Below are 24,473 nucleotides of genomic sequence, written 5' to 3'. Positions count from 1 at the left end.
GTATTTGTTTATGTTGCTTTGTTTCCTGTATGTACTGCAAAGGATAGTTAGTAAAGGTGCGAGAACCAACTGCCCTTCTGGGATCAGGCTCTGGCAGAAACTCACACTGGCAAATAAAGCTTTCCCAGAAACTCAATTAACAGGGGACAATGCCTGCTGTCAATCAACTTAAGTACCTGGCTCTCTTTCAACACAACAGTCACACAACAGTTAGACTTTGACCACAGGAGCCAAGCCCAAACTCAGTTTAAAATCTTAGCCAAATCTTAGCCAAATCCTACCTGAAGCCAGGGAGCAAAAATGTCCTCCTGCTTCCTCTGCTTCTGCGAGAACCAACTGCCCTTCTGGGATCAGGCTCTGGCAGAAACTCACACTGGCAAATAAAGCTTTCCCAGAAACTCAATTAACAGGGGACAATGCCTGCTGTCAATCAACTTAAGTACCTGGCTCTCTTTCAACACAACAGTCACACAACAGTTAGACTTTGACCACAGGAGCCAAGCCCAAACTCAGTTTAAAATCTTAGCCAAATCTTAGCCAAATCCTACCTGAAGCCAGGGAGCAAAAATGTCCTCCTGCTTCCTCTGCTTCTGCGAGAACCAACTGCCCTTCTGGGATCAGGCTCTGGCAGAAACTCACACTGGCAAATAAAGCTTTCCCAGAAACTCAATTAACAGGGGACAATGCCTGCTGTCAATCAACTTAAGTACCTGGCTCTCTTTCAACACAACAGTCACACAACAGTTAGACTTTGACCACAGGAGCCAAGCCCAAACTCAGTTTAAAATCTTAGCCAAATCTTAGCCAAATCCTACCTGAAGCCAGGGAGCAAAAATGTCCTCCTGCTTCCTCTGCTTCTGCGAGAACCAATCCCTGCATGGGAAGCTGGAGCTGACAAATGGGAGCTCACCCTGCTGCCCGGATTTGAACCGCATATCTTTCGGTCAGCAGTCTTGCCGGCACAAAAGTTTAACCCATTGCGCCACTAGGGACTCTTTGTAATTTGCTGAGGCCATTGTAGAACTGTTGGAGTATGGTTGTATTTGTATGAAATGTAAATCAAGTGTTTACTGCTGATGAGCAAGAGTGTGTATTTTTCAGTAATGAAATAGTTAACAGCAGGCTAGTTTTGACTGACAGCCTGTTGTGATTGCTATGATCTATCAGGCATTACTTCCGGCCTTTGGGGGTCGGAACTTCCTCTGGACAGAGGAATGTGTTTCTTATCTTATCTGGTGTTCGGCTTGAGCTTTCGCTGAAGATGGACTATGAATGCTATGCTCTGAAGCTGAGAAATGCAAACTGTAAATAATTATGTAAATAAAGTTAATCAACAGTTGGACTTCGCCTGCTGGAGTGTTTGTTTGACCAGTGCTGATTCTCCGCATGGGAATACAGTCTGCAGAAGGAGGTGAGACTGGGATGATGAATTTTGGAATCCACTCTGTACCCCATCATCCCCTGACAAAAACTACAAGGCTAATGAATAGCCTTGTAGTTTTACAAGGCTATTAATTAGCCTTCTCTTTGGCAGAGAAGGCTAATTAATGGCCTTGTAAAACTACAACTCCTATGGTTCCATAGCATTGAGACATCACCGTTTACTGCATTAATTCAACAGTGCAGAGGCGACTTGAGAAACTGCAAGTCGTTTCTGGCTTGAGAGAATTGACTGTCTGCAAGGACGTTGCCCAGGGAACGCTGCCTGGATGTGTTACCATCCTTACGGGAGGCTTCTCTCATGTCTTTGCATGGGAAGCTGGGGCTGACAGATGGGAGCTCACCCTGCTGCCCGGATTCAAACCACAAACCTTTCAGGCAGCAGTCCTGCTGGCACAAGGGTTTAACCCATTGGGCCACTGGGGAATCCCTGCAATTTGCACTCTTTGGCAGAGAATTAATGGCCTTGTAAAACTACAACTCCTATGATTCCATAGCATTGAGACATCACTGTTAAAAGGGTGCCAAACTGCATTAATTCAACAGTGTAGAGCAGGCATGGGCAAACTTTGGCCCTCCGGGTGTTTTGGACTTCAACTCCCACAATTCCTAACAGCCGGTAGGCTGTTAGGAATTGTGGGAGTTGAAGTCCAAAACACCCGGAGGGCCCAAGTTTGCCCATGCCTGGCGTAGCAGCACCTTCAATCAAAATGGGAGAGATATAGACACTTTTGTATTAAGTGAAGGATCCTGGAACGGAGAACTTGCGTAATTTGCAGGCCTATTGTAATTTGGTAAATGCACAGAAAAATATCTCGAGAATAAAATAATAACTCTCTCAAACCGAGGCCCAATAAAAAGGCTTAGTTTTTAAAATATCTCAAGAATAAAATAATAATAATCTCTCAAACCGAGGCCCGAATTCAAAAGGAAAGTCTCACACTGAAATGCAAAAAGCATTCCTAGTCAACGCTAAGAGCTTTCCCATCCAAAGCAAAAAGCATTCTTGTCCAAGGCAGAAAGCACTCCAAAGCACTCCTAGGCAATTGCACCCAAGGTTTGCTTTGGATAAAAGGGGTTTTCATTACAATAGCCGGTGGCTCTGTCTACTTTACAACGTACTGGGGAATAAGATCTAATTGCCTTTCGCTTAGAGAGGAGTCCAGGGATGGTAAATAAACAAGATGAAATTGAGGACCAAAAGAAGATCTGGTTTGGTTTGGATAAAATACAAGACCATTTCCACTTCTTAGCAACAACCAAGGCATTTGCTTGGACCCAAAAGTTTGCTTCAAAGTGTCGCAAATAAGAAGAGGGCATTTTGGCCCAATGCAAAGATACTTTGGCAAAAGCAAGGCCCACAACCATTTTGCAATGCGAACATGGAGAACATGGAGTATCTATGGCCAGGTTTTAAAGTAATTGCTGTGTTTTATGTCGTTTTATATTTATATTGTTTTAATTCATAGATTGTGTTTTAAACCTATGTGACTGCCCCGAGTCCCTTTGGGGAAATGGTTGCGGGATATAAGAATAAAGTTGTTGTTGTTGTTGTTGTTGTTGTTAATAATAATAATAATAACAACTTTATTTTTATACCTCGCGTCTGTCTCCCCAAAGGGGACTCAGGGCGGCTTACATGGGGCCAAACCTGAATAAAAACAATAGCAATATAAAACACAACAATAGACAAAACAAAACATGCACAATTATAAAAATTTAAACATTAGCCAATAAAAACAAATGACAAGAACTAATAAAAACATGGATTAAAATGGAGAGGTTGTAAAAGTAGACTGGGTAAGGTGCACCATATAGATATTATTGTTTATTATTATTATTATTATTATTATTATTATTATTATTATTATTATTGAGAATTTACAATCCCTCCGACTGGCACTTCACCGGCTGTTAGGAATTGTGGGAGTTGAAGTCCAAAACACCCGGAGGGCCCAAGTTTGCCCATGCCTGGATTATTGCATTGGTCAGTGAATGGTCCAGCAAGTGTGCTTTCCTATTTAAGCAAACTTTAGTCCACATTATCTATTAATGCTCCCTATACATTGCAGGGAGGAGAAGGGATTGACAAAGCATCCAAAGGCACATGCGCAAAGACACACAGCACTTAGCACATAAAGTCTCATTGATGCCACACACTTACTCTGGAACATAAGAATCCCATTGATGTGTGTTTGGCTTATTATGTGCCAAAGATTGCATTACGGCTACTGGGCATCAAAGGCTTGTCTACACCTGCATGGTGTTATTTTTAATCCACATGGATCCCATATTTGCCCTGTTAGTGCCATACATAGTAAGCACATAGTATTGAGAGTACCCTAAGACAGGGGTCCTCAAACTAAGGCCCGCGGGCCGGATGCGGCCCTCCAAGGTCATTTACCTGGCCCCGTCCTAAACTTTAGACTTAGGGTTGACCTAAGTCTACCTGATCTTTGGAGGTCTCTTTGCTTACTTATGGTCCTATGAGACCATCTAGATAGCCTTTGAGGGTCCCTTTCCTTACATGTGGTCTTATGAAACCATCTAGATGGTCTTTGAGGGTCCCTTTCCTTACCTATGGTTTTATGAAACCATCTAGATGGTCTTTGAGGTCCCTTTACTTACCTATGGTCTTATGAGACCATCTAGATGGTCTTTAGAGGTCTCTTTGTTTACCTATGGTCCTAGGAGACTGTCTAGATGGTCTTTGGGGGTCCCTTTCCTTACCTATGGTTTTATGAAACCATCTAGATGGTCTTTGAGGTCCCTTTCCTTATCTATGGTCTTATGAGACCATCTAGATGGTCTTTGGAGGTCTCTTTGCTGACCTATGGTCTTATGAGATCATCTAGATCAGGGGTCCCCAAACTAAGGCCCATGGGCCGGATGCGTCCCTCCAAGGTCATTGACCTGGCCTCTGTCCTAAACTTTAGACTTAGGGTTGACTTGAAGGTACACAACAACAACAATCCTAATTGTGGACTATTTCATCATAGTCTGCCCCCCCAACAGTCTGAGGGGCTGTGAATCGGCCCTCCACTAAAAAGGTTTGAGGACCCCTGCCCTAAGAGGTAACAAATGTACTGAGAAGAGCCTTTGTGTCAAGAGTCAAGCACACACTCAGCTTTTTAATGCAATCTTAGACAGGGCTTACCTAAAGCAAAGCGTTTGGGAGTGGTAACTAAACTTCACTGTAAATAATGGCTTTTCTATTTGTGTGTGTGATTTTTTCAGAGTTTCTGCCACCAATGCTCCATTACAAATCTACTCCAGGTTTCCTTCTCTTGCTAATAAAGTGCTGATAGCGTCCATCAAGTCACTAAGGGCCCTTCCACACAGCCATATAACACACGATATCAAGGCAGATCATCCACAATATCTGCTTTGAACTGGATTATCTGAGTTCACGCTGCCATATAATCCAGCTCAGTGTGGATTTTATACGGCTGAAAATCCTACAGTCAGGGTCAACTAGAGTAGGTCTATAATGTCAATCGGATTAGATTGTGTGTTGATTTAGGGTGAATCTGTTTCAGGTATGGGAAAATAACAGCCCTCCAGGTGTTTTGGACCTCAACTCCCACAATTCCTAATAGCCTCAGGCCCTCAGGTTTAAGTGGTTTCCCCACTGGAAATACAGTAGCTGAAGTCCTTAGATGTGTCTAAGCAGGCATGGGCAAACTTTGGCCCTTCGGGTGTTTTGGACTTCAACTCCCACAATTCCTAACAGCCTACCAGCTGTTAGGAATTGTGGGAGTTGAATTCCAAACACCTGGAAGGCCAAAGTTTGCCCATGCCTGCTCTATATGGTAGAATTAATGCATTTTAATGTTAATTTAAATAGCATGGCTCAATGCAATGAGCTCCCGAGAGTTTGTCCTTGGCAGAAAAGATCCTGTCAAACTACAACTCCCAGGATCCCATAGCATGAAGCCATAGTAATTAAATTAAATGTGTATTAATTCTGTAATGCTGATGCATTCTCAGTGGGATGATTCTAACAGATTCCAGCATACATTTGAACCTTCTTTGTAGAGCAGAGCAGAAACAAAGATAATGCAATTAATTCAAATTTTATCTCAAAGTTTGTTGTCTTTGAGATAAAAAGACAGCCCGAAAGACATACAAAAACCCTGTGATCCCGGCCATGAAAACCTTCACAACATTTTGTTGTCTATTTCCATATTTATAAACTAGCAAGACTGGGTTCAGTTTTTAAACTTCAGTTTTTGTATCAGTTGGTGTCGTACATGTTAGTGTTATCCTGACGGATTTATCAACAGATGCCCGAATCCTATATTACCATTGACTACTAAGTAGCACCATTATGACATGTTGCATAGTACATTGTGACATTATTGCTCTCAAATGCCACTTAATAGCAAGCAGACCCTGGGATCGACTATTTCTTATTTGAATCCTTGTTCATGTTGAGTGGTGTGGATGTCCTTTGTCTGGATGTATCTATACTGTAGAATTAACACAGTTTGACACTGCTTTAACTGCCTTGGTGCAGTCCTGTTGAATCTGTACTTCCACAAGGTCTCCAGCCTCTCTCAAAGGGTGCAAACTACAAATCCCAGGGTCACACAGCAATGACAATGACAGTTAAAGTGGTGTCAAACTGAATTAATACTTCAGTGCAGATGCATCCTTTGTCTCCAAAAACAGCAAATCTGCCGAAAAAAATGCATTAATGCAAAAATGATAAACATTGTCAGGCTATAGTTCCCATCACTCCTACCCAGCAAAGCCAATGCGGAAGAATGCTGGGAGTTGCACTCCAACAAGACCTGGAGAATGTCACGATAGCCATTGGATTCCAGCATGACTTAGTGGACATATTTTTTGCAAGTAAATATACCTCTAACTATAGATAATCCCCACCCCAACCCCAGCTTTGCATCATTATCCTTAAGGCACAAATAAAATATTATTAAAATACATTATCAGCGATAGGTATAAGAATAGATATAAAGTGTATGGCTGTATATTATTGTGCAAACAAGCTCGGAATCGGATGGCTTGTGGAAATATGAAAGAGAGAAAGAAAGAAGCATCTGTGGTTGGATTATTGCATAGTAAGAAGATTTTTGATGCTGTTGTTCAGGAGTTGATGGAAGCAGAAGGGCATTATATTCTCTCGATCAGGGATGGGGAAGTGTCCTTTTTTGGGAAGCAATCTCATCCAATTGTCCCACTGCAAACCATTTGAAAGCTGACTCTATAAGCAAGACTCTACTGTACTTGGCAACCTTAAAAGTGAATGTTGACTCAAGGGGAACATCTACATGATAGAATCAATGCAGTTCAGCACCACTTTAATTACACTTTTTGTTCCTGGGTTATAAATGCTATTTCCTAATTGGTTTTGTCACAAAAGCACAGAAAAAGTTTATTAAACTGCAAAAACTTTGTTTTTATGGGACATCTTGCAATACATTTTGCTAATGTCTTTCAATGAATATCTCATTGAGCCTCAACCAATGCAATATAGTTTGTGGCAGTGACAATAAACAAAGTTTCTGGAGTGTAACAACTACTTTCAAAGTAAGGACCACACAATTAAACAGGAAATAACACTTTCAAACCAGGAACAGAACATTTTTCAAATTTTGTTACATAGTATTTTCATGTTATAGAAGGTAGAGCTGTAGTTTCCTCAAGTTTTTAGCTTTATCTACCAAAGAATGTTTGTGTCTTGTGTCCACAGCATTAAGCCATGGCAGTTAAAGCGATGACAAACTGCACTTATTCCACACCATAAATGCACACTGGCCTACATCCTGGAAAAGAAATCTTTCCTGAGCTCGAAATAATCCAGGTAAATCTGGAAATGTAGGGTCCATTTGGAAGACAGTGGGATTGTATCTCCAGTTGCCCACCCCTATTCTATGCCATGCATTCCCAAGTTGGTGCCCTCCAAACTCTAGCTCCCATCATCCTTAGGCAGGAAGATGGGACTTGTAGACTGGCACACGATTAGAGCCATAGATCAACCCATGCAGAGTGTTCACGATCAGGAATGATTGCTTTGGAGCAGTGGTTCCCAAACTTATTTGCTCTGCAGCCCCCTTTCCAAAAAAAATATGACTCAGCACCCCCTGGAAAGGGGGCGTGGCTTAGAGGGGTGGGCGTGGCTCCTGCTCAAGAGGGCGGGGCTGAGCCTCTCCCCTAGTCCAAGATGCAGGGCTGCGAGGGGGAGGTTGGCGGGGCCACAAATGGGCGGCTAGGACTGGGATGGGCGGAGTTACGAGCTTTGAGACAGGGCTGAGCTTCTACCCCTGTCCTGCAGCGCCTGCCAGGACACAGGGGGCGGGGCTAGAGGAGGGGGCGTGGCCTCTTCCCAAGTGCCTGATGGGGCGCCTCAGGGGAGGTATACAGAGGCTCAGCCCTGTCTCGTGCTTTGGGAAGAGCTCCCCCCCCTTTAGTCCTAAAAGGCCTCTCAGGAGAGGTATAGAGGCTCAGCCCTGTCTCAGGCTCTTGGAAGGAGGTCCCGCCCCCTTCCCTAGCTCCGCCCTTTGTGTCCCAACAAGCGCCTCAGGAGAGGTATAGATGCTCAGCCCTGTCTCGGGCTCTTGGGAAGAGGCCACACCCACTCCTTTGGCTCCACCCCCTGTGTGTCCTAACAGGTGCCTCAGGTGCTCAGCCCTGTCTCTGGCACTTGGAAAGACGCCCCGCCCCTCCCCTGGCCCCGCCCCTGTGTCCTAATAGGTGCCATCACCGCCCCCCTGGATCACTGCAGCGCCCACCAGGGGGCGGTAGAGCCCACTTTGGGAATCACTGCTTTAGAGCCTTGAAAGCCAGGAGGGAGAGAAGATAACATGAGGATGTTGGACACCCCTGCCCAAGAATGATCTTCACTGCAAACTTCTATCGGTATCACAACACTTTAAAGATCATGGCGCCTCTCCAAAGAGCCTTGGGAAATGCAGATTTGCAGTAAAACAGAGAAGAAGTCCATTTCCCAGGGCTCCTTGGGAGGAGGAAAGGAGTATTACCAAACCGGTTTTAAGCCTGTAGTGTAGGCAGGAAACAGTCCGGTGGGATTCAGCCTCCCGGTAAGGAAGCATCACAATGCTTTCCGGCTGCGCAAAAGGGCAAGGAGGGCAAGGAGGGCCGGGCCATCGTCAGGTTCAGAGGTCGGTGCTGGCCTTGGCCGTCAGGGCCTGGATCCGGGCCGAGTTGCAGGACTTGCAGAGGATGTGGCCGTCCAGCGGGTAGCAGCCCTGGTTGTCGCCTTCGGAGAGGAGAACGCCACAGTCCTGGCCACGAGAAGGAAGGAGGGAAGGAGAAGAAGGGATGAGACGGAAAAGGAAAGAGGAAGGGCGGAAGATGGAAGTGGAAGGAAGGGAGGGAGAAGAGGGGAGGATGAAATGGGGAAGGGAAGAACAAAATAAGGAAGAGGAAGGGAAGAGGGAGAGAGGGAAGGATGAAAAGGAAAAAGACAGAAGATGGAAGTGGAAGTAAGGAAGGGAATAAGGAGAGAGGGGAGGATGAAATGGAAAAGGAAAGGAAGAAAGGGAGGGAGGAAGAAGGGAGGAAGAGAAAAAGGAAGAGGGAAAGGGAGAGAGGGAAGGATGAAATGGAAAAGGAAAGAGGAAAGACAGAAGATGGAAGTGGAAGTAAGGAAGGGAATAAGGAGAGAGGGGAGGATGAAATGGAAAAGGAAAGGAAAGGGAAGGGAGGAAGAATAAAATAAGGAAGATGGAAGGAAGGAACATAAAAGAAAGGAAGATGGAAGGAAAGAAGGATGGAAGGGAAGAGGGAGAGAGGAAAGGATGAAATGGAAAAGGAAAGGGGAAAGATGGAAGTGGAAGTAAGGAAGGGAAGAGGGAGAGAGGGGAGGATGAAATGGAAAAGGAAAGGAAAGGGTAGGGAAGGGAGGAAGAATAAAACAAGGAAGATGGAAAGAAGGAAGATGAAAAGAAGGAAGATGGAAGGATGAAGTGGAAAAGGAATGAAGAAGGAAGGGAGGGAGGGGAAATGACGGAAGGAAAGACAGAAGAAAGGAGAGGAGGAGAAATGAAATGGGAAAGGAAAGAAGGAAGATGGAAGGAAAGAAAGAAGAGAGGGAAGAGGGAGAGAGGGAAGGATGAAAGAGAAAAGAAAGAAGGAGGAAGGGAGGAAAAGAAGGAAAGACAGAAGGAAAAGAAGATGGAGAGAGGGATGGATGAAAAGGAAAAAGACAGAAGATGGAAGTGGAAGTAAGGAAGGGAATAAGGAGAGAGGGGAGGATGAAATGGAAAAGGAAAGGAAGAAAGGGAGGGAGGAAGAAGGGAGGAAGAGAAAAAGGAAGAGGGAAAGGGAGAGAGGGAAGGATGAAATGGAAAAGGAAAGAGGAAAGACAGAAGATGGAAGTGGAAGTAAGGAAGGGAATAAGGAGAGAGGGGAGGATGAAATGGAAAAGGAAAGGAAAGGGAAGGGAGGAAGAATAAAATAAGGAAGATGGAAGGAAGGAACATAAAAGAAAGGAAGATGGAAGGAAAGAAGGATGGAAGGGAAGAGGGAGAGAGGAAAGGATGAAATGGAAAAGGAAAGGGGAAAGATGGAAGTGGAAGTAAGGAAGGGAAGAGGGAGAGAGGGGAGGATGAAATGGAAAAGGAAAGGAAAGGGTAGGGAAGGGAGGAAGAATAAAACAAGGAAGATGGAAAGAAGGAAGATGAAAAGAAGGAAGATGGAAGGATGAAGTGGAAAAGGAATGAAGAAGGAAGGGAGGGAGGGGAAATGACGGAAGGAAAGACAGAAGAAAGGAGAGGAGGAGAAATGAAATGGGAAAGGAAAGAAGGAAGATGGAAGGAAAGAAAGAAGAGAGGGAAGAGGGAGAGAGGGAAGGATGAAAGAGAAAAGAAAGAAGGAGGAAGGGAGGAAAAGAAGGAAAGACAGAAGGAAAAGAAGATGGAGAGAGGGATGGATGAAATGGAAATGGAAAGAGGAAGGAAGGAAGTTGGAAGGAAATAAGGAAGGAGAAAGAGAGGGAACGATGAAAAGGAAATGGGAAGAAGAAAAGAAAGGAGCAGGAAGGAAGGTGTAAGGAAGGGAGGGAAAGGGTGGAAGGAAGGAATATGGAAGGAAAGAAAGAAGGAGGAAGGGGAAAGGATGAAATGGAAAAGGAAAGAGGAAGGAAGGAGGAAGGGAGGATAAGGAAAGAAGGAAGCAGGAAGGAAAGGGTGCATAAGGAAGGGAAGGGGGTGGAAGGAAGGAAGGAAGATAGAAGGAAAGAAGGAAGGACAGAGGGAGAGAGAGCAAGATGAAATGGAAAATGAAATAGGAAGGAAGGGAGGAATCAATCAATCAATTAATCAATCAATCAATCTTGTGAGTTGCCAAAATCAATGATATGGATAACAGAAACCTATGGATTAGTGCCATCCATATCAAGAGGGCAGTGAATCTGTTCCAGGTGTTATGACAGAAGTTCAAGGTGTTGTCCAAGGTGCTGGACCTCCAAAAGGGTTCAGAGCCGTGGACTTTTCCTTTGAGGTTCAGACTAAAACCCAAAGGGGATTCATTGCCCGATAGATATAGATTCCACCAGTAGTTTCTAAGAGGAATATGGGAAGCCTAAGGTTGGAAAGGATCATGAGGGCCATCCAGTCCAACTCCATTCTGCCAGGCAGGAAGGCAGAATCCACATTCCTATTGGAAACATTACTTATTTTCATACCAGGACACCCAGAATTACTTACCAGCCAAGAAAGTATTGAGAACACTGAAATGTCCCATGAATAACATTGCCATATCTCACACTATTTTAGGAGTTATTCGTGGATGATTTTGAATACCTAATATCAACTATATAATGGGAAAGCACTGGTGTGATCTGTACGTTTTTATTTCCATCCAACTACCAGCTTCCTTCACTCTTATCTTCAATCAGTGACCAGAGATAAGAATGTATTTAAAAGAAGAGAAGCTGCTTCAAGGAAGTGAGCTCTGCTCTGCAAACTATGAAGTTGTTGAGAGCAACTTTTTGGGGCAGAAATCAGGATTTATTTCGGTAATGCGTATGCTTTCGCTCAAATTTCTCGTTTTCTGAAACAGCACCAATTTCTTGAACTTCTTTGAAGCATATGTTTTCCGAAGTACACAATGTGCTCCTGTTTACGGGTCAAAGTCTCATCTCAGCTGAAATTCATGCAATCAAAACAAACCCTGGGAACACACCGAAATGTGTCAGACATGTGGGCAAGCATGACTCAAAACAGAAGAACCTCAATCAAGAGATATTTCCATGCTGATTAAAATTCAGAGACTGTAAACACTCCATTGCAACATCGAGGGGTGCGTCTGTCAGGTACAATTAATGCAGTTTGATCCCACTTTAACTGCCATGGCTCAACGCTATGGAATCCTGGAATTTGTAGTTTTACAAATTGCCTTCTCTGCCAAAGAGTGCCAGTGCCTCAATAAACTACAATTTCCAGGATTCCATCACACTGGCAAGTTAAAGAGGGTTTTTTTCGCGTCAGGAGCGACTTGAGAAACTACAGAATTGGCTGTCTGCAAGGACACTGCCCAGGGGATGCCTGGATGTTTGATGTTTTACCATCCTTTTGGGCGACTTCTCTCATGTCCCAGCATGGGGAGCTGGGGCTGACAGAGGGAGCTCACCCGCACTGTCCCCGGATTCAAACCAGCAACCTTCAGCTCAGCAACCCAACCTTCAAGTCAGCAGTCCTGCCAGCACAAGGATTTAACCCATTGCATCACCAGAGGTTCCATAGTTAAAGACGTGTCAAGTTGCATTCAATCTACAGTATGGATGCACTCTTGGCCAACCTTCAAATCATCCATTGATATCACCCAACCGGCTATCCTCCAAGGGTGAAGAAAAGGCCCAAGTGGATCAGGAACATTTCCACTCAAATCCTTATGTTATTTGCTCCATGACATCTTCAGATGTGCTTTTGTAGGCCATATTTCTTAAGTTAATATAATTAATCATCAAAAAAATGGCAGCTGGAATCCAAAGTCCTCAGCAGTCGGGATACATAAGGCGGTGCAATTCTGATGCTGAAATGTTTGTTTCCGCCATAATTCATATGCTACAATATAAAAAGTCATTGCCCAAAGAAGAGAAACATCTTGCCATTTTGCTCAAGGGGGTTGGTCTGGATGGCCCTTGCGGTCTCTTCCAACCCTGTGATTCTAATCCTTGACATGTTTCATTCTTGCGAATGTGATTAAGCCAAAATTTACAACCCAAGTACCAGGTTGCTTTGAAAGACACCAATAATAGTCAGTTCAAAAAGGATACACATTAAAGGGTATTGGGTTGTGCTGATGGAGACTCTAGGTTGAATGTATTGCATGGTTTCCTTGGAAAGATCTGTTCAGAGTGGGCTTGCCTTTGCCTTTCTTTGGGGCTGAGAGAATGTGACTTTATAGAATCACAGGAGTTGGAAGAGACCTCAAGGGCCATCCAGTTCAAATGCCTTCCATCAGGGAGGAAGACATAGCCCCCAGCTTATAAAAATGCAATTTCAAACTGCATTACATGGCATTGCAGAATGAGCCACTATCCAAACACTCCCAATAGATAGCCATCCATATTTCCCAAATGTCACCGAATGGGTTTCCATGGTTGAGTGGGGATTCTAACAACTACTCCAGGATAGCTCTCAGAATAGAAAATAAATCCTGTAGACCTTCTCCATAGGACTCACCTCACAGCGGTAGCATTGCACATGGAAGTCCCGGTCCAGGGCCACGATCCGGACTGTCTCCTCCTGGCCCTGGGCTGGCATGATGGGCTCCTTGCAGACCGAGCAGCGCGGAGCAAACTTCCTAGATATTCAAGAAGAATCCCCATCAGTCAGAAACTCTCTCCTCCAAGTCATCCAGACAGAAAGGTCAACCTTCTCAATGCTTCTGCCATGGTCTCATTTGGATCAAGGCAAGAACCACAAAGAGTTAGGATGGGAAGGATCCAGTGGTGGAAGAACCATAAAAAATGGGACTCCAGCTTCCCAAACCTGGTCCTGCTACCAGGAGACCCCAAATCCAACTTAGAAGGACCAGAAAACTATCTAGAACAATGTGTGGTTGAAAGCATTCATGGCCGGAATCACTGGTTTGCTGTGAGGTTTTCATGCTGTATGGCCATGTTCCTTTAGCATTATCTCCTGATGTTTCACCTGCATCTGTGGCCAGCATTTTCAGAGGTCTTGAGGCAAGTGGGGTGTATATATATACCTATGGAATAATGTACAGGGTGGGAGAAGGAACCCTTGTCTGTTTAAAGCAAGTGTGAAGGTTGTAAGGAGCAAGATTGAATTAGCATTGAGTGATCATGAAGTTAGCAAAGTCAATCAGTGATAGTATCTGCACAGGGGTAGCCTGGCCTCTGTTGCCTGGAGGCACCCTCTCTTTGGGAGGTGTTCACTCGCCCTTGATTGGTTGTTGTCTGGAGTTCCCCTGTTTTTGAGTGGTGTTCCTTATTTACTGTCTTGATTTTGGTTTTTTAATACTGGTAACCAGATTGTGCTCATTTTCATTGTTTCCTCCTTTCTGTTGAAATTGTCCACATGCTTCTTGTGGATTTCAGTGGCTTCTCTGTGTCATCTGACATGGTGGTTGTTAGAGTGGTCCAGCATTTCTGTGTTCTCCAATAATAATCTGTGTCCAAGTGGGTTCATCATGGGCTCTGGTTGAATTAATCTACAGTGCCTTTCACGTTCCTTGATTTGTGTCTGGGCAATGTGGCATTTGGTGCTCCCTATGAGACTTGTCCACAGCTGCATGATATGCAGTAGACTCCTGCAATGATTAGAGAATCCCTCTTCATCCTCTAACCACTCCAAGAGTCTACTGTATACCATGCAGCTGTGGACAAGTCTACACAGGGAGCACCAAACACACCACTCACTCATTGGCTTTGCAGCTTCATAGCTACTCAATACTACTCAATCTTGCTAACTGCAACACTTGCTTCAAAGAGACAAGGATTCTTTCTCCCACCCTGGACATTATTTCATACACTTCACTTGCTTCATTGCCAACAGAACCTCTGAAGATGCCATTAGTCACAGATGCAGGCAAAACATCAGGAGAGAATGCATCTGGAACATGGCCATAAGGCCTGGAAAACTCACAGCAACCCAGTGATTCCAGCCTTGAAAGCCTTCAACAAAACAATCTCTAGGTCCTCCATCCTAATTCTATGGAGAAATGACCATACAGTTGCACCAGAGATTCCTAAGGGGAGCATTTTTGATCAAATCTTTGAATAATCAAACCTGCAAAAGGCCAACCCATATATGTGGAGGGCTGACTGTAGTCGTTTCTAGGTAGTAGACATGTTCTGAGTGCGGGAACTCCATTGAACTTACTTTTTGGACTACAGGTTCCAGAACCTTGCTGTAATAAAGTACGAATTTTGGTTTACAGATGTTATGTTTAATTGTGTGTTTATATTTTAAAAGGGTAAGTATTACAGTTATTGCATCTCAGCACTCAGAGGCTGGTTGCCATGGAGAAGTAGGCGGAGCCAACTGCAGTTTAGTTGAAGAAGTGCAGAGTTTAAAAAAGAAAGTCAGTCTATGCTCTGATGAGGCACAGGGAAGATTGATTCTAGGTTGATGGGATCAAGGAGACTCAATTGTTCAATTTGAGTCGGTTTTAAATAAGTTTGGTGACTTATTTAATGTAGTCCGTGTCCTGGAAAGGCACAGAGAATCTGTGATAGTATATCACAGGGGTGACTGTGGTTTGAAGTCACTGGATAGTCCAAGTTTCAGACTTTGGGAACCAATCCCAGCTGGACTCACAGAGATCCATTGAAGTACCGGTTTAAAAGTAGCAGAGGAAGAAGTTTTAACTACTTTAAGCAAAAGAAGTAATACTTTAGAGAGTTTGATTCATCTCACTCTAGTATTGTAACTGTTAATAAGAATACCTCTAAGTGAGAAAAACATTGTACCACTAAGCTCTGTGCCTGAATAAACTTGTTATTGTTCTTCCAACATCTAAGCCTCTGTCGCATATATTCTAAACCAAGTTACGCTACCCTTTAAAGTAAAAGGTCTCCTCCCTGAGTCTTTGGTGGTTTGCATCTTTCCAAATTGGTGTTAGTCGTTCATAGTCCTTTACAAATTGGTGGCAGTCATTATAAATTCCTTACAATTGGTGGCAGTGGTGGGATAAAAAGATTCCCCCCTGCCTGAAAGAACCTCAGCTGTTCTTAGCATGTTACACTTGCACCCAACATCCTTGTTCCATTTCCCCTCCTTATTGAACTTTTGGTAAGCAAAGAGAGACCCCCTCCCCAATTGCCCCATACCTGTGGAAGTCCTCGATGCAGTGGATGTTGCCGCCGGCATCGACGGTGAAAGGGACGCCATCCAGGCTGCGCTGGCAGATGACGCAGGTGAAGCAGTGGGGATGATAGGCCTTCCCTGTGGCTCTCAGGATCCGCTCCATGATGGGCTTGGCACAAACGTTGCACTGCTCCAGAGTGTTCTGTGGAGAGAGGAGAAATAATGGAGAAACTGAGTCACAGAGAAAACAATCCCAGTATTTCCGCCCTACCAGTTGCTGATCCTCTAAGACAGGCATGGGCACACTTTGGCTTTCCAGATGTCTTGAACTTTAACTCCCACAATTCCCAACAGCCAGTGGCTCCTAACAACTGAGGAGCGTTTGTTGTCCTTATATGTCCTTAAGGGCGCCCTTTATTACCTCTCTGCTAAAAGCAGTACCTATTTATCTACTCACATTTCTGCTTTCAATCTGCTAGGTGGGCAGGTGAGCTGGGGCTGACGGCGAGTGCTCACCCTGACCTTGGCTCGAACTGCTGACTTTTCTATCTGCAGGATTTTCTGCAGCACCCTCTGTGCTAAGGCCGGCCCCGAACAACAATAGAGTTGCTGCGAGTTTTTCGGGCTGTATGGCCATGTTCCAGTAGCGTTCTCTCCTAACATTTCACCTGCATCTGTGGTTGGCATCATCAGAAGTCTGTTGGAAGTGAGGCAAGTGGGGTGTATATATACCTGTGGAATATCCAGGGTGGGAGAAAAACCCTAGTCTGTGTAAAGCAAGTGTGAATGTTGCAATGAGCAAGCTTGAATAGCATTGAGTAGTCTTGCAGCTGCAAACTCCATCAGTGAGGGTATCTGCATGGAGGTAGCTTGGCTTTTGTTGTCTGGAGGCATCCTTTGGGAGGTGTTAACAGGACTACGGATACATCTGTACTGTAGAGTCAATGAATCTGCAGTTGAAAACTGGGATGTTTCTAGAGTTTGACTCCCCTTTAACTGCCATGGCTCAATGCTATGGAAAAGTGAGAGCTGTAGGTTTGTTGTGTGTTTTCCAGGCTGTATGGCCATGTTGCAGAAGCATTCTCTCCTGACGTTTCTATGGCAGGCATCCTCAAAGGTTGTGAAGTTAGGGTTAGGGTAGACTATAGATTATACCTCACAACTTCTGAGGATGCCTGCCATAGATGTGGGTGAAACATCAGGAGAGGATGCTTCTGGAACATGGCCATACAGCCCGGAAAACACTCAACAACCCGGTGATTCCGGCCATGAAAGCCTTTGACAACACAGTGGGAGTTGTAGTTTGGTGAGCACTCTTTGGCAGAGGTGGTTAAAGGCTTTGTAAAACAACTCCCAGGATACCATAGCATTGAACCATGGCAGTCAAAGTGGTATCACACTGCATTAATTCTACTGTGTAGATGCACCCCGTACACTGGGACATCCTAGTTTTCACCTGTGAAATGTTGAAGGGTATGTGTTCACACACAGGGCACAACCACAACAAAAGCTGCTCCTTTACCTGGATGAGTTTGGGGGGAGTTTTGGGCAGGCAAGGGGTTCAACCAAAAAGTAGTAGAAAGGAGGTCTGTGTCTGTCCGTAATTGCAAAATGATTTATCATTTGTTTCACATCAAAAAGCAGTTCAAGTTCTATTGCAACGGAATACTTCCCAAACCCACACTATTGTTTAGTACGACTGTGTGGTTAACATATTGAGAATAGCAAAATACAACAAATTCCAAAACCCATGCAGCGAAATACAACAATATTCAAAATCTTTATGCTTTTATCAGACCAACTAAAACCCACATTTGAATGACTAAAGGTTGAGAATGACTTTGTGATGGTTTACATTCCCATCTGGATGTATTTTGGGACTTCCCTGACCAGCTTGCAAATTGACCAGCCAGATGTGGCTTTGCCAGATGTGGATGTCAGCCTCCAGTTGCTTGATAAACGTCTGTTTCGGCTCCAGAGATGCTTAATCATGTTGAGTAAAGCATCCATCAAGGAGGCTACAAGGAATGGCCCAGTTCTGCTCCACCGTTTGACAAATTGCATGCCCATGTTGACCGGTCAAATGCATCCTCCGTTCACCGGGGAAAGGAAATGCATGTCCCGTGTCTGATTCAGAGATGGTTTAAGGGACCAATGAATGTATTCCATTATATAATGCAGCCTGCATTTTTAGCATACTTGAAGAATTGGAAACATAGGCTTGAATACATGCATTCCTCCCAGCTGGAGTAGAGCTGCTGAAATCATGGGAACTTGGCAAACCATTTATATAACACTAGCTTGGGGACCCGGTGGTGCCCGGGTTATTAGAAGAAGGGTTTCTTTGTTTTGGAATGTTAGGTAATATCAGTTAAGTTTGGTCCAGATCCGTCGTTGGCTGGATTCCGTACTGTCTGGATAAGGGTGAACTACAACTCCCAAATCTGAGGTCAATCACTCCCAAACACTGTTGGCCATGTTGGGTCTGTGTGCCAAGTTTGGTCCAGATCTGATGTCAGCTAGGTTCAGTGCTTTCTGGATACTCGTGAACTATAACTTCCATAATCAAATTTGGTCACAGTCCATTATTGGTGGGAGTCACAATATCAGTGAAGCTACTGCAAGTCCTATTATCTGTGGCAAGTGTGGTCCTGATCCATTGTTGGTTGGGTTAATAGTGCTCTCTGGATGTAGGTCAAGTACAACTCATGTAAATCATGGTGAATTCTCCCCAAACCTCTTGTTCAATTGCTGATCAATTCCTCTGTTAACTGTGTGTCATAGGAAAGGGTAGAAAAGGGTTAAGGGAGAAGTAGTGGGCGGGATCATGCAAATTAAGGAAACGTAGGATGTCCATTCTGGAGGAAAAACAGAACATCTAGGGTGAAATGGTCCCCACATGAATGAGGATGAAGAAGGGGATTCTGGGTTTCAGGTACAAGAGCAGATGATGGGATGCAGGATGAATTTCAGGAGGATGGCATGGGAATAATACAGGCTGATTCAGAGGCTCGAGAAATGCAGCTTGAGCTGTTGACCCCACAGGCCATAGATAACAGCCAGAATGACATTCCCATGGGAATTAATGAGCAAGAGATGTCTCAAGCCCCAGTTCAGGTGCAAGATAATGAGGACCTTGAATTATCTAGGGCAGACCGGTTGTTATGGAAGGGAGTTCAGCCTCGTAGGAGTGTGAGATTGGCGGGTAAGTGAGAGGCCTCCACAGGAAAGAGAAATGCATTTCTGGGGTGCTTTTAAAAGTGTGTGTTTGGAAATAGATTTTTGTCAAAGCAAATTCTCGCTTCATCTGAGTGGATGTTTCTGCTTCATGCCAAGAGAAGATTTCTGTTCCTGGATCTTTGAAACCTTTGGGTCTTTGTTCTTTGGGATCTATCATTTACTGTTTTGGCTAATGAACTTGTGGATTATTCTGGCTTATGAACTATTGGATTTCTATTGACTTTTTTACTGCCTGCTTTGATTTATATCTGCTTTTGCTCAATAAAACTACAAAAGACTTTCTCCCATGTGTGACTGGGTGTCTATAGCAAGGTGAACTATTCTGAGGTGTGACAATGAAAGCCTTCACTTGGGTGGGGGCAGAATGATGTTTGTGGAGGACACGGGCAGGGTTTGGGCTCACTATAACCTGCATGTCAGTGGAGGGAGGGCCATTGGTGTCTCCTGATCAGTGGAAACTACATTTTTCACTTTCATTATGTGTATCTCCCCAAAGGGACTCGGGGCAGCTTACATGGGGCCAAGCCCGGACATCAACAAATTCAGCATCAAGCCAGATATCATATTATTGGGACTGTTGGATGACCAAATGAAAGAGGAACAACAGAGGACACTGCGGTACATGTTAACACCAACGAAAATCCTCTATTGCCAATGATGGAAAAAGAAATACCAACTGTAGAAGAAGATTGACAGTGAATGTGTGGGAATGAATACAAAAGGACAAGGTAACTTTGTCGAAGGATAAATCGCTGGCCACATTCTCAGATCAATATATATATGAGAGAGAGAAAAAGACTTTATGCACTGGCTTGGAAATAGATAAAGAGTTGGGATGTTCATTTGTTATTGGAAAAACAAGGAGACGGAAATAAATTACTGGATAGAAGATGGAAGAGGAAACGTTGAAGCGAAGACAACAAAAGGGAAGCAGGAAATCCACTTACAAAACCAAACTATGTATTTATGTTTGGATAGATAGATAGATAGATAGATAGATAGATAGATAGATAGATAGATAGATAGATAGATAGATGATAGATAGATAGATAGACAGACAGACATAGATATATGCTTTGATTGTGCCCAGCTGTCAGGGAGAGGTGGGTAACAAATAAATTATTGTGTTGTCGAAGGTTTTTATGGCCGAAATCACTGGGTTGATGTGAGTTTTCCGGGCTGTCTGGCCATGTTCCAGAAGCATTCTCTCCTGACGTTTCGCCCACATCTATGGCAGGCATCCTGAGATGTTGTGAGGTCTGTTGGAAACTAGGCAAGTGAGGTCTATCTATCTATCTATCTATCTATCTGTGGAATGATGTTCAGGGTGGAAGAAAGAGCTCTTGTCTGTTGGAGGCAAGTGGGAATGTTGCAACTGGCCACCTTGATTAGCATTCAATAGCCTTGCAGCTTAAAAGCCTGGCTGATTCCTGCCTAGGGGGAATCCTTTGTTGAGTGGTGTTATCTGGCCCCGATTGTTTCATGTCTGGAACTCCTCTGTTTTCAACTCCCTTGTAAGATGCAACCTCTGAGGATGCCTGCCATAGATGTGGGCGAAATGTCAGGAGAGAATGCTTCTGGAAATGGCCACACAGCCTGGAAAACTCACAACAACCCAGACTAGGGTTCATTCCTGCCTGGAATTTTACTGTTCTCAGAGTGTTGTTCTTTATTTACTGTCCTGATTTTAGAGTTTTTTTTTAAAATACTGGGAGCAGGATTTTGTTCATTTTCATGGTTTCCTCCTTTCTGTTGACTTTGTCCACATGCTTGCAAAACCTGGCTCCATTGTTGCATTTCTCCACTGACAAAGAGAAACAGGGTTTTCACCGCTTCCCAAAGGGTTTTTTTTGGATCTTGCTTGAGCTCTGGGAGGAAACAAAGTTTAAACCTGGTTACACGTCTCCGAAGCCTGGCGATTTGCAGACAGTTTCTAACCCTCGGGGCTTTTTTGTACTTTTCAAAGTGAACCATAACAAGGGAAATATTTGAACGGAGACCTGGCGTTCGTGCCAAGCAACGGCCTGTGAAAATGCGACCCTGATGCAGGAGGGCCAGAAATCATCCCAGTGAACTGTTTGAGAAAAATATAGAATCATGGAGTTGGAAGAGACCAAAACAGTCATCCATGCTAAACGAGGAAGACACAATCTAACCGACTTCACAGATGGCCATCCAGCCTCTGCTTCAAAACCCACAGAAAATGAGACTTCAATGGGCTTCAAGGGAACATACGCCAGGGTTGAACAGCTCTAACCTTCTGGAAGTTCTTCCTAATGTTAAGGTGGAATCTCTTCTCCTGCAATTTGAATCCATTGCTCCATTATGTCCTCCGCTGGGAAAATCCTTTCCAGAATCCTTGCAAATAGTTTTCTACCGGTACCTATCGGTTTCCCCAAAAATAAGCGCACCTGGTTAGTAGCCAGCTGCAATAAATCACTATTGACTGAGAGGTCATGAGTTCAAAGCCCAGGTTGGACTGAGTGACCAACCATTAAATAGCCCCAGCTCATTGTTTACCTAAGCGACTGGAAAGACAGTTGCATCTGTCAAGTAGGAAATTTAGGGACCGCTTATGTATGGAGGCTAATTTAACTAATTTACGTCACCATAAAAATGTCCAGCAGCCTGCTGGGAGATGAGGAAGTACTCCATCAAGGACTCGGCATCACAGTGGATGATGAAGCAACAGCTCCTCCTGTGGCCGGGATTGAGCACACCCTCATAAAGCCAGAAGCTGGAAATGTTAAAGAGTCTCTGTGTCTCTGTCTCTGTGTCGTATGTCTAATGGCGATGTATGTATATGTACATTGTGATCCGCCCTGCATCCCCTTCGGGGTGAGAAGGGCAGAATATAAATACTATAAATAAAATAAAATAAATATCTCAGGAGACACCCTCCCAGAATCCCAGAACTGTACAATTAACGCATGGGACACTACTTTGGCTCCCATGGCTCAATGCTATCAAACCTTGGCATTTGTAGTTTGGTGAAGCACAGCAGTCTTTGGCAGAGAAGGCTCAAAACTTTGTAAAACTCCACAGCATTGAACCACAGTACTTTAATGGGGTCAAACTGCATTAGTTCTACCAGGTATTGCAGATGCGCCCTACGATTGTGACCCAGAGTGCACTGCCTTCTACTTGGCTATAGTGAAATACAAGGGGTGAATGAAAAGTAATGCCTCCACCTTCGTAACTCCTCAACAGATGGCATTCCTGGTCTGTGGCAGGTCCTGGCTTGTTCAATAGACTCTCCTCTACAGTTAGTTCCATTTGGCGGGAAGCCTTAGCATTGAACGGTTGTGTTGTTAAAGTGCCAAGTATGGAACCCTGTGCAGACGGGGAAGCCTTAGCATTGAACGGTTGTGTTGTTAAAGTGCGAAGTATGGAACCCTGCGCAGACAGGGAAGCCTTAGCATTGAACGGTTGTGTTGTTAAAGTGTGAAGTATGGAACCCTGCGCAGACAGGGAAGCCTTAGCATTGAACGGTTGTGTTGTTAAAGTGCCAAGTATGGAACCCTGCGCAGACGGGGAAGCCTTAGCATTGAACGGTTGTGTTGTTAAAGTGCGAAGTATGGAACCCTGTGCAGACGGGGAAGCCTTAGCATTGAACGGTTGTGTTGTTAAAGTGTGAAGTATGGAACCCTGCGCAGACAGGGAAGCCTTAGCATTGAACGGTTGTGTTGTTAAAGTGCGAAGTGTGGAACCCTGAGCAGACGGGGAAGCCTTAGCATTGAACGGTTGTGTTGTTAAAGTGCGAAGTGTGGAACCCTACGCAGACGGGGAAGACTTAGCATTGAACGGTTGTGTTGTTAAAGTGCGAAGTGTGGAACCCTGCGCAGACGGGGAAGCCTTAGCATTGAACGGTTGTGTTGTTAAAGTGCGAAGTGTGGAACCCTACGCAGACGGGGAAGACTTAGCATTGAACGGTTTTGTTGTTAAAGTGCGAAGTGTGGAACCCTGCGCAGACGGGGAAGACTTAGCATTGAACGGTTGTGTTGTTAAAGTGCGAAGTGTGGAACCCTACGCAGACGGGGAAGACTTAGCATTGAACGGTTGTGTTGTTAAAGTGCGAAGTGTGGAACCCTGCGCAGACGGGGAAGACTTAGCATTGAACGGTTGTGTTGTTAAAGTGCCAAGTATGGAACCCTGCGCAGACGGGGAAGCCTTAGCATTGAACGGTTGTGTTGTTAAAGTGCGAAGTGTGGAACCCTACGCAGACGGGGAAGACTTAGCATTGAACGGTTGTGTTGTTAAAATGCGAAGTATGGAACCCTGCGCAGATGGTCAGTCAATGCGACTTAAGCAACATGCAGTCACTGAATTTTTGAGAGCAGAAGGTGTCACCCCAAAGGAGATTTATCCGAGAATGCAAGCTGTTTATGGGGATGGTGTTGATGTGAGTCCTGTGCGTCGTTGGGCGCATAAGTTTAAAGATGTTGAGGTGGGAACATCTGACTTGTGTGACAAACAAAGAGTTGGACGTCCTGTGACAGCAACCATTGAGTTTCACAAGCAAAAGGTTGACAGATTGATTCAGGACAATCGTTGTATCACTCGGAGAGAAATTTGAAGCATAACTGGCATTTCACAAGAACGTGTGGGTCGCATTATGGCTTTGCTTGGCTATCGGAAGATCTGTGCATGATGGGTCCTGTGAGACGCCGGTTGCAGAAACAGAGTGTCGACTTCTTCCATGACGGCTTCAGAAAACTTGTTCATTGTTGGCAGAAATGTATCCAAATGCGGAGAAGTGAATAGTTGTTATTCACTTCTCATTTCCTGCTTCTTAGCGGGGGGTTGGACTGGATGACCCATGAGGTCTCTTCCAACTCTACTATTCTATGATTCTATGATTCTATGAATTAAAGAGCACATTCTAAGGATTATTTCTGCGTTTGATTTATTAAAATATTCCCATCCAAACCCATGTAACGAAAGTGGAGGCATTACTTTTCATTCAACCCTCGTAGTATGAATTATTCCTCTTCCTCTCCAATATCTCTCCACTTCGGCCCATTTTCTCTTTAGCTTGAAGGAACAGGTATTTGCTGAAAATGGATGGTTATTAGGCAGATGGCAAGAGCGTCTCCAAAACAGTGTCGAGCGCCCATTCAGTTTGCGCTTCCATTCATCACGGAATTAAAATAACAGGACTAAGAAAGAATGGGAGCGTCTTTCCGCGAAGCCTGGTGCCGCACGCTCGGCATACAATTACGGGGAGAAATGACGGGAAATTGACCCATTTGTGCCAAAGTACCCCTGTTGTGTTTCATGCCGCTCCATTTCATGGCCCATTTCGGGATGAGCAATTTCTCTCCGGGGCTGCGACACAGCACAAAGACATTCTCTCGTTCTTGTTTTGTTTTCCTCCACTTTGCATGTTTTGCACCAAAATTACAGGCAATGGCAATAATGGTATGATTACGGCTCCGCTTCCCTATATTTCCTTCCACTTTGATACGACGAGAAGGATTTCTGGCCATAACACGTCCCATAAATAAAGGCGAGGGTGCAAAGCATGCT

General features: G+C 44.5%; 1 protein-coding gene across 3 annotated transcripts in view; it reads right to left on the bottom strand.

Moving 5' to 3' along the window:
- Positions 1-5,650: 5,650 nt before the first annotated feature.
- Positions 5,651-24,473, bottom strand: part of lpp (LIM domain containing preferred translocation partner in lipoma) — a 420,779-nt gene continuing 401,956 nt past the window's right edge. For all 3 annotated transcript variants that reach the window (XM_062976935.1, XM_062976933.1, XM_062976934.1), the window contains 3 exons: positions 15,728-15,906; positions 13,113-13,233; positions 5,651-8,708 (listed from right to left, as the gene is read on the bottom strand). In XM_062976935.1, the coding sequence (XP_062833005.1) occupies positions 8,580-8,708; positions 13,113-13,233; positions 15,728-15,906 (429 nt within the window). In that variant the 3' untranslated portion in view covers positions 5,651-8,579. The remainder of the gene's footprint in view (positions 8,709-13,112; positions 13,234-15,727; positions 15,907-24,473) is intronic.

This window comes from Anolis carolinensis, chromosome 3 (assembly GCF_035594765.1).
Source record: "Anolis carolinensis isolate JA03-04 chromosome 3, rAnoCar3.1.pri, whole genome shotgun sequence".
Taxonomy (NCBI): Eukaryota; Metazoa; Chordata; class Lepidosauria; order Squamata; family Dactyloidae; genus Anolis; species Anolis carolinensis.
This window is presented reverse-complemented; position numbering and strand designations above follow the sequence as displayed.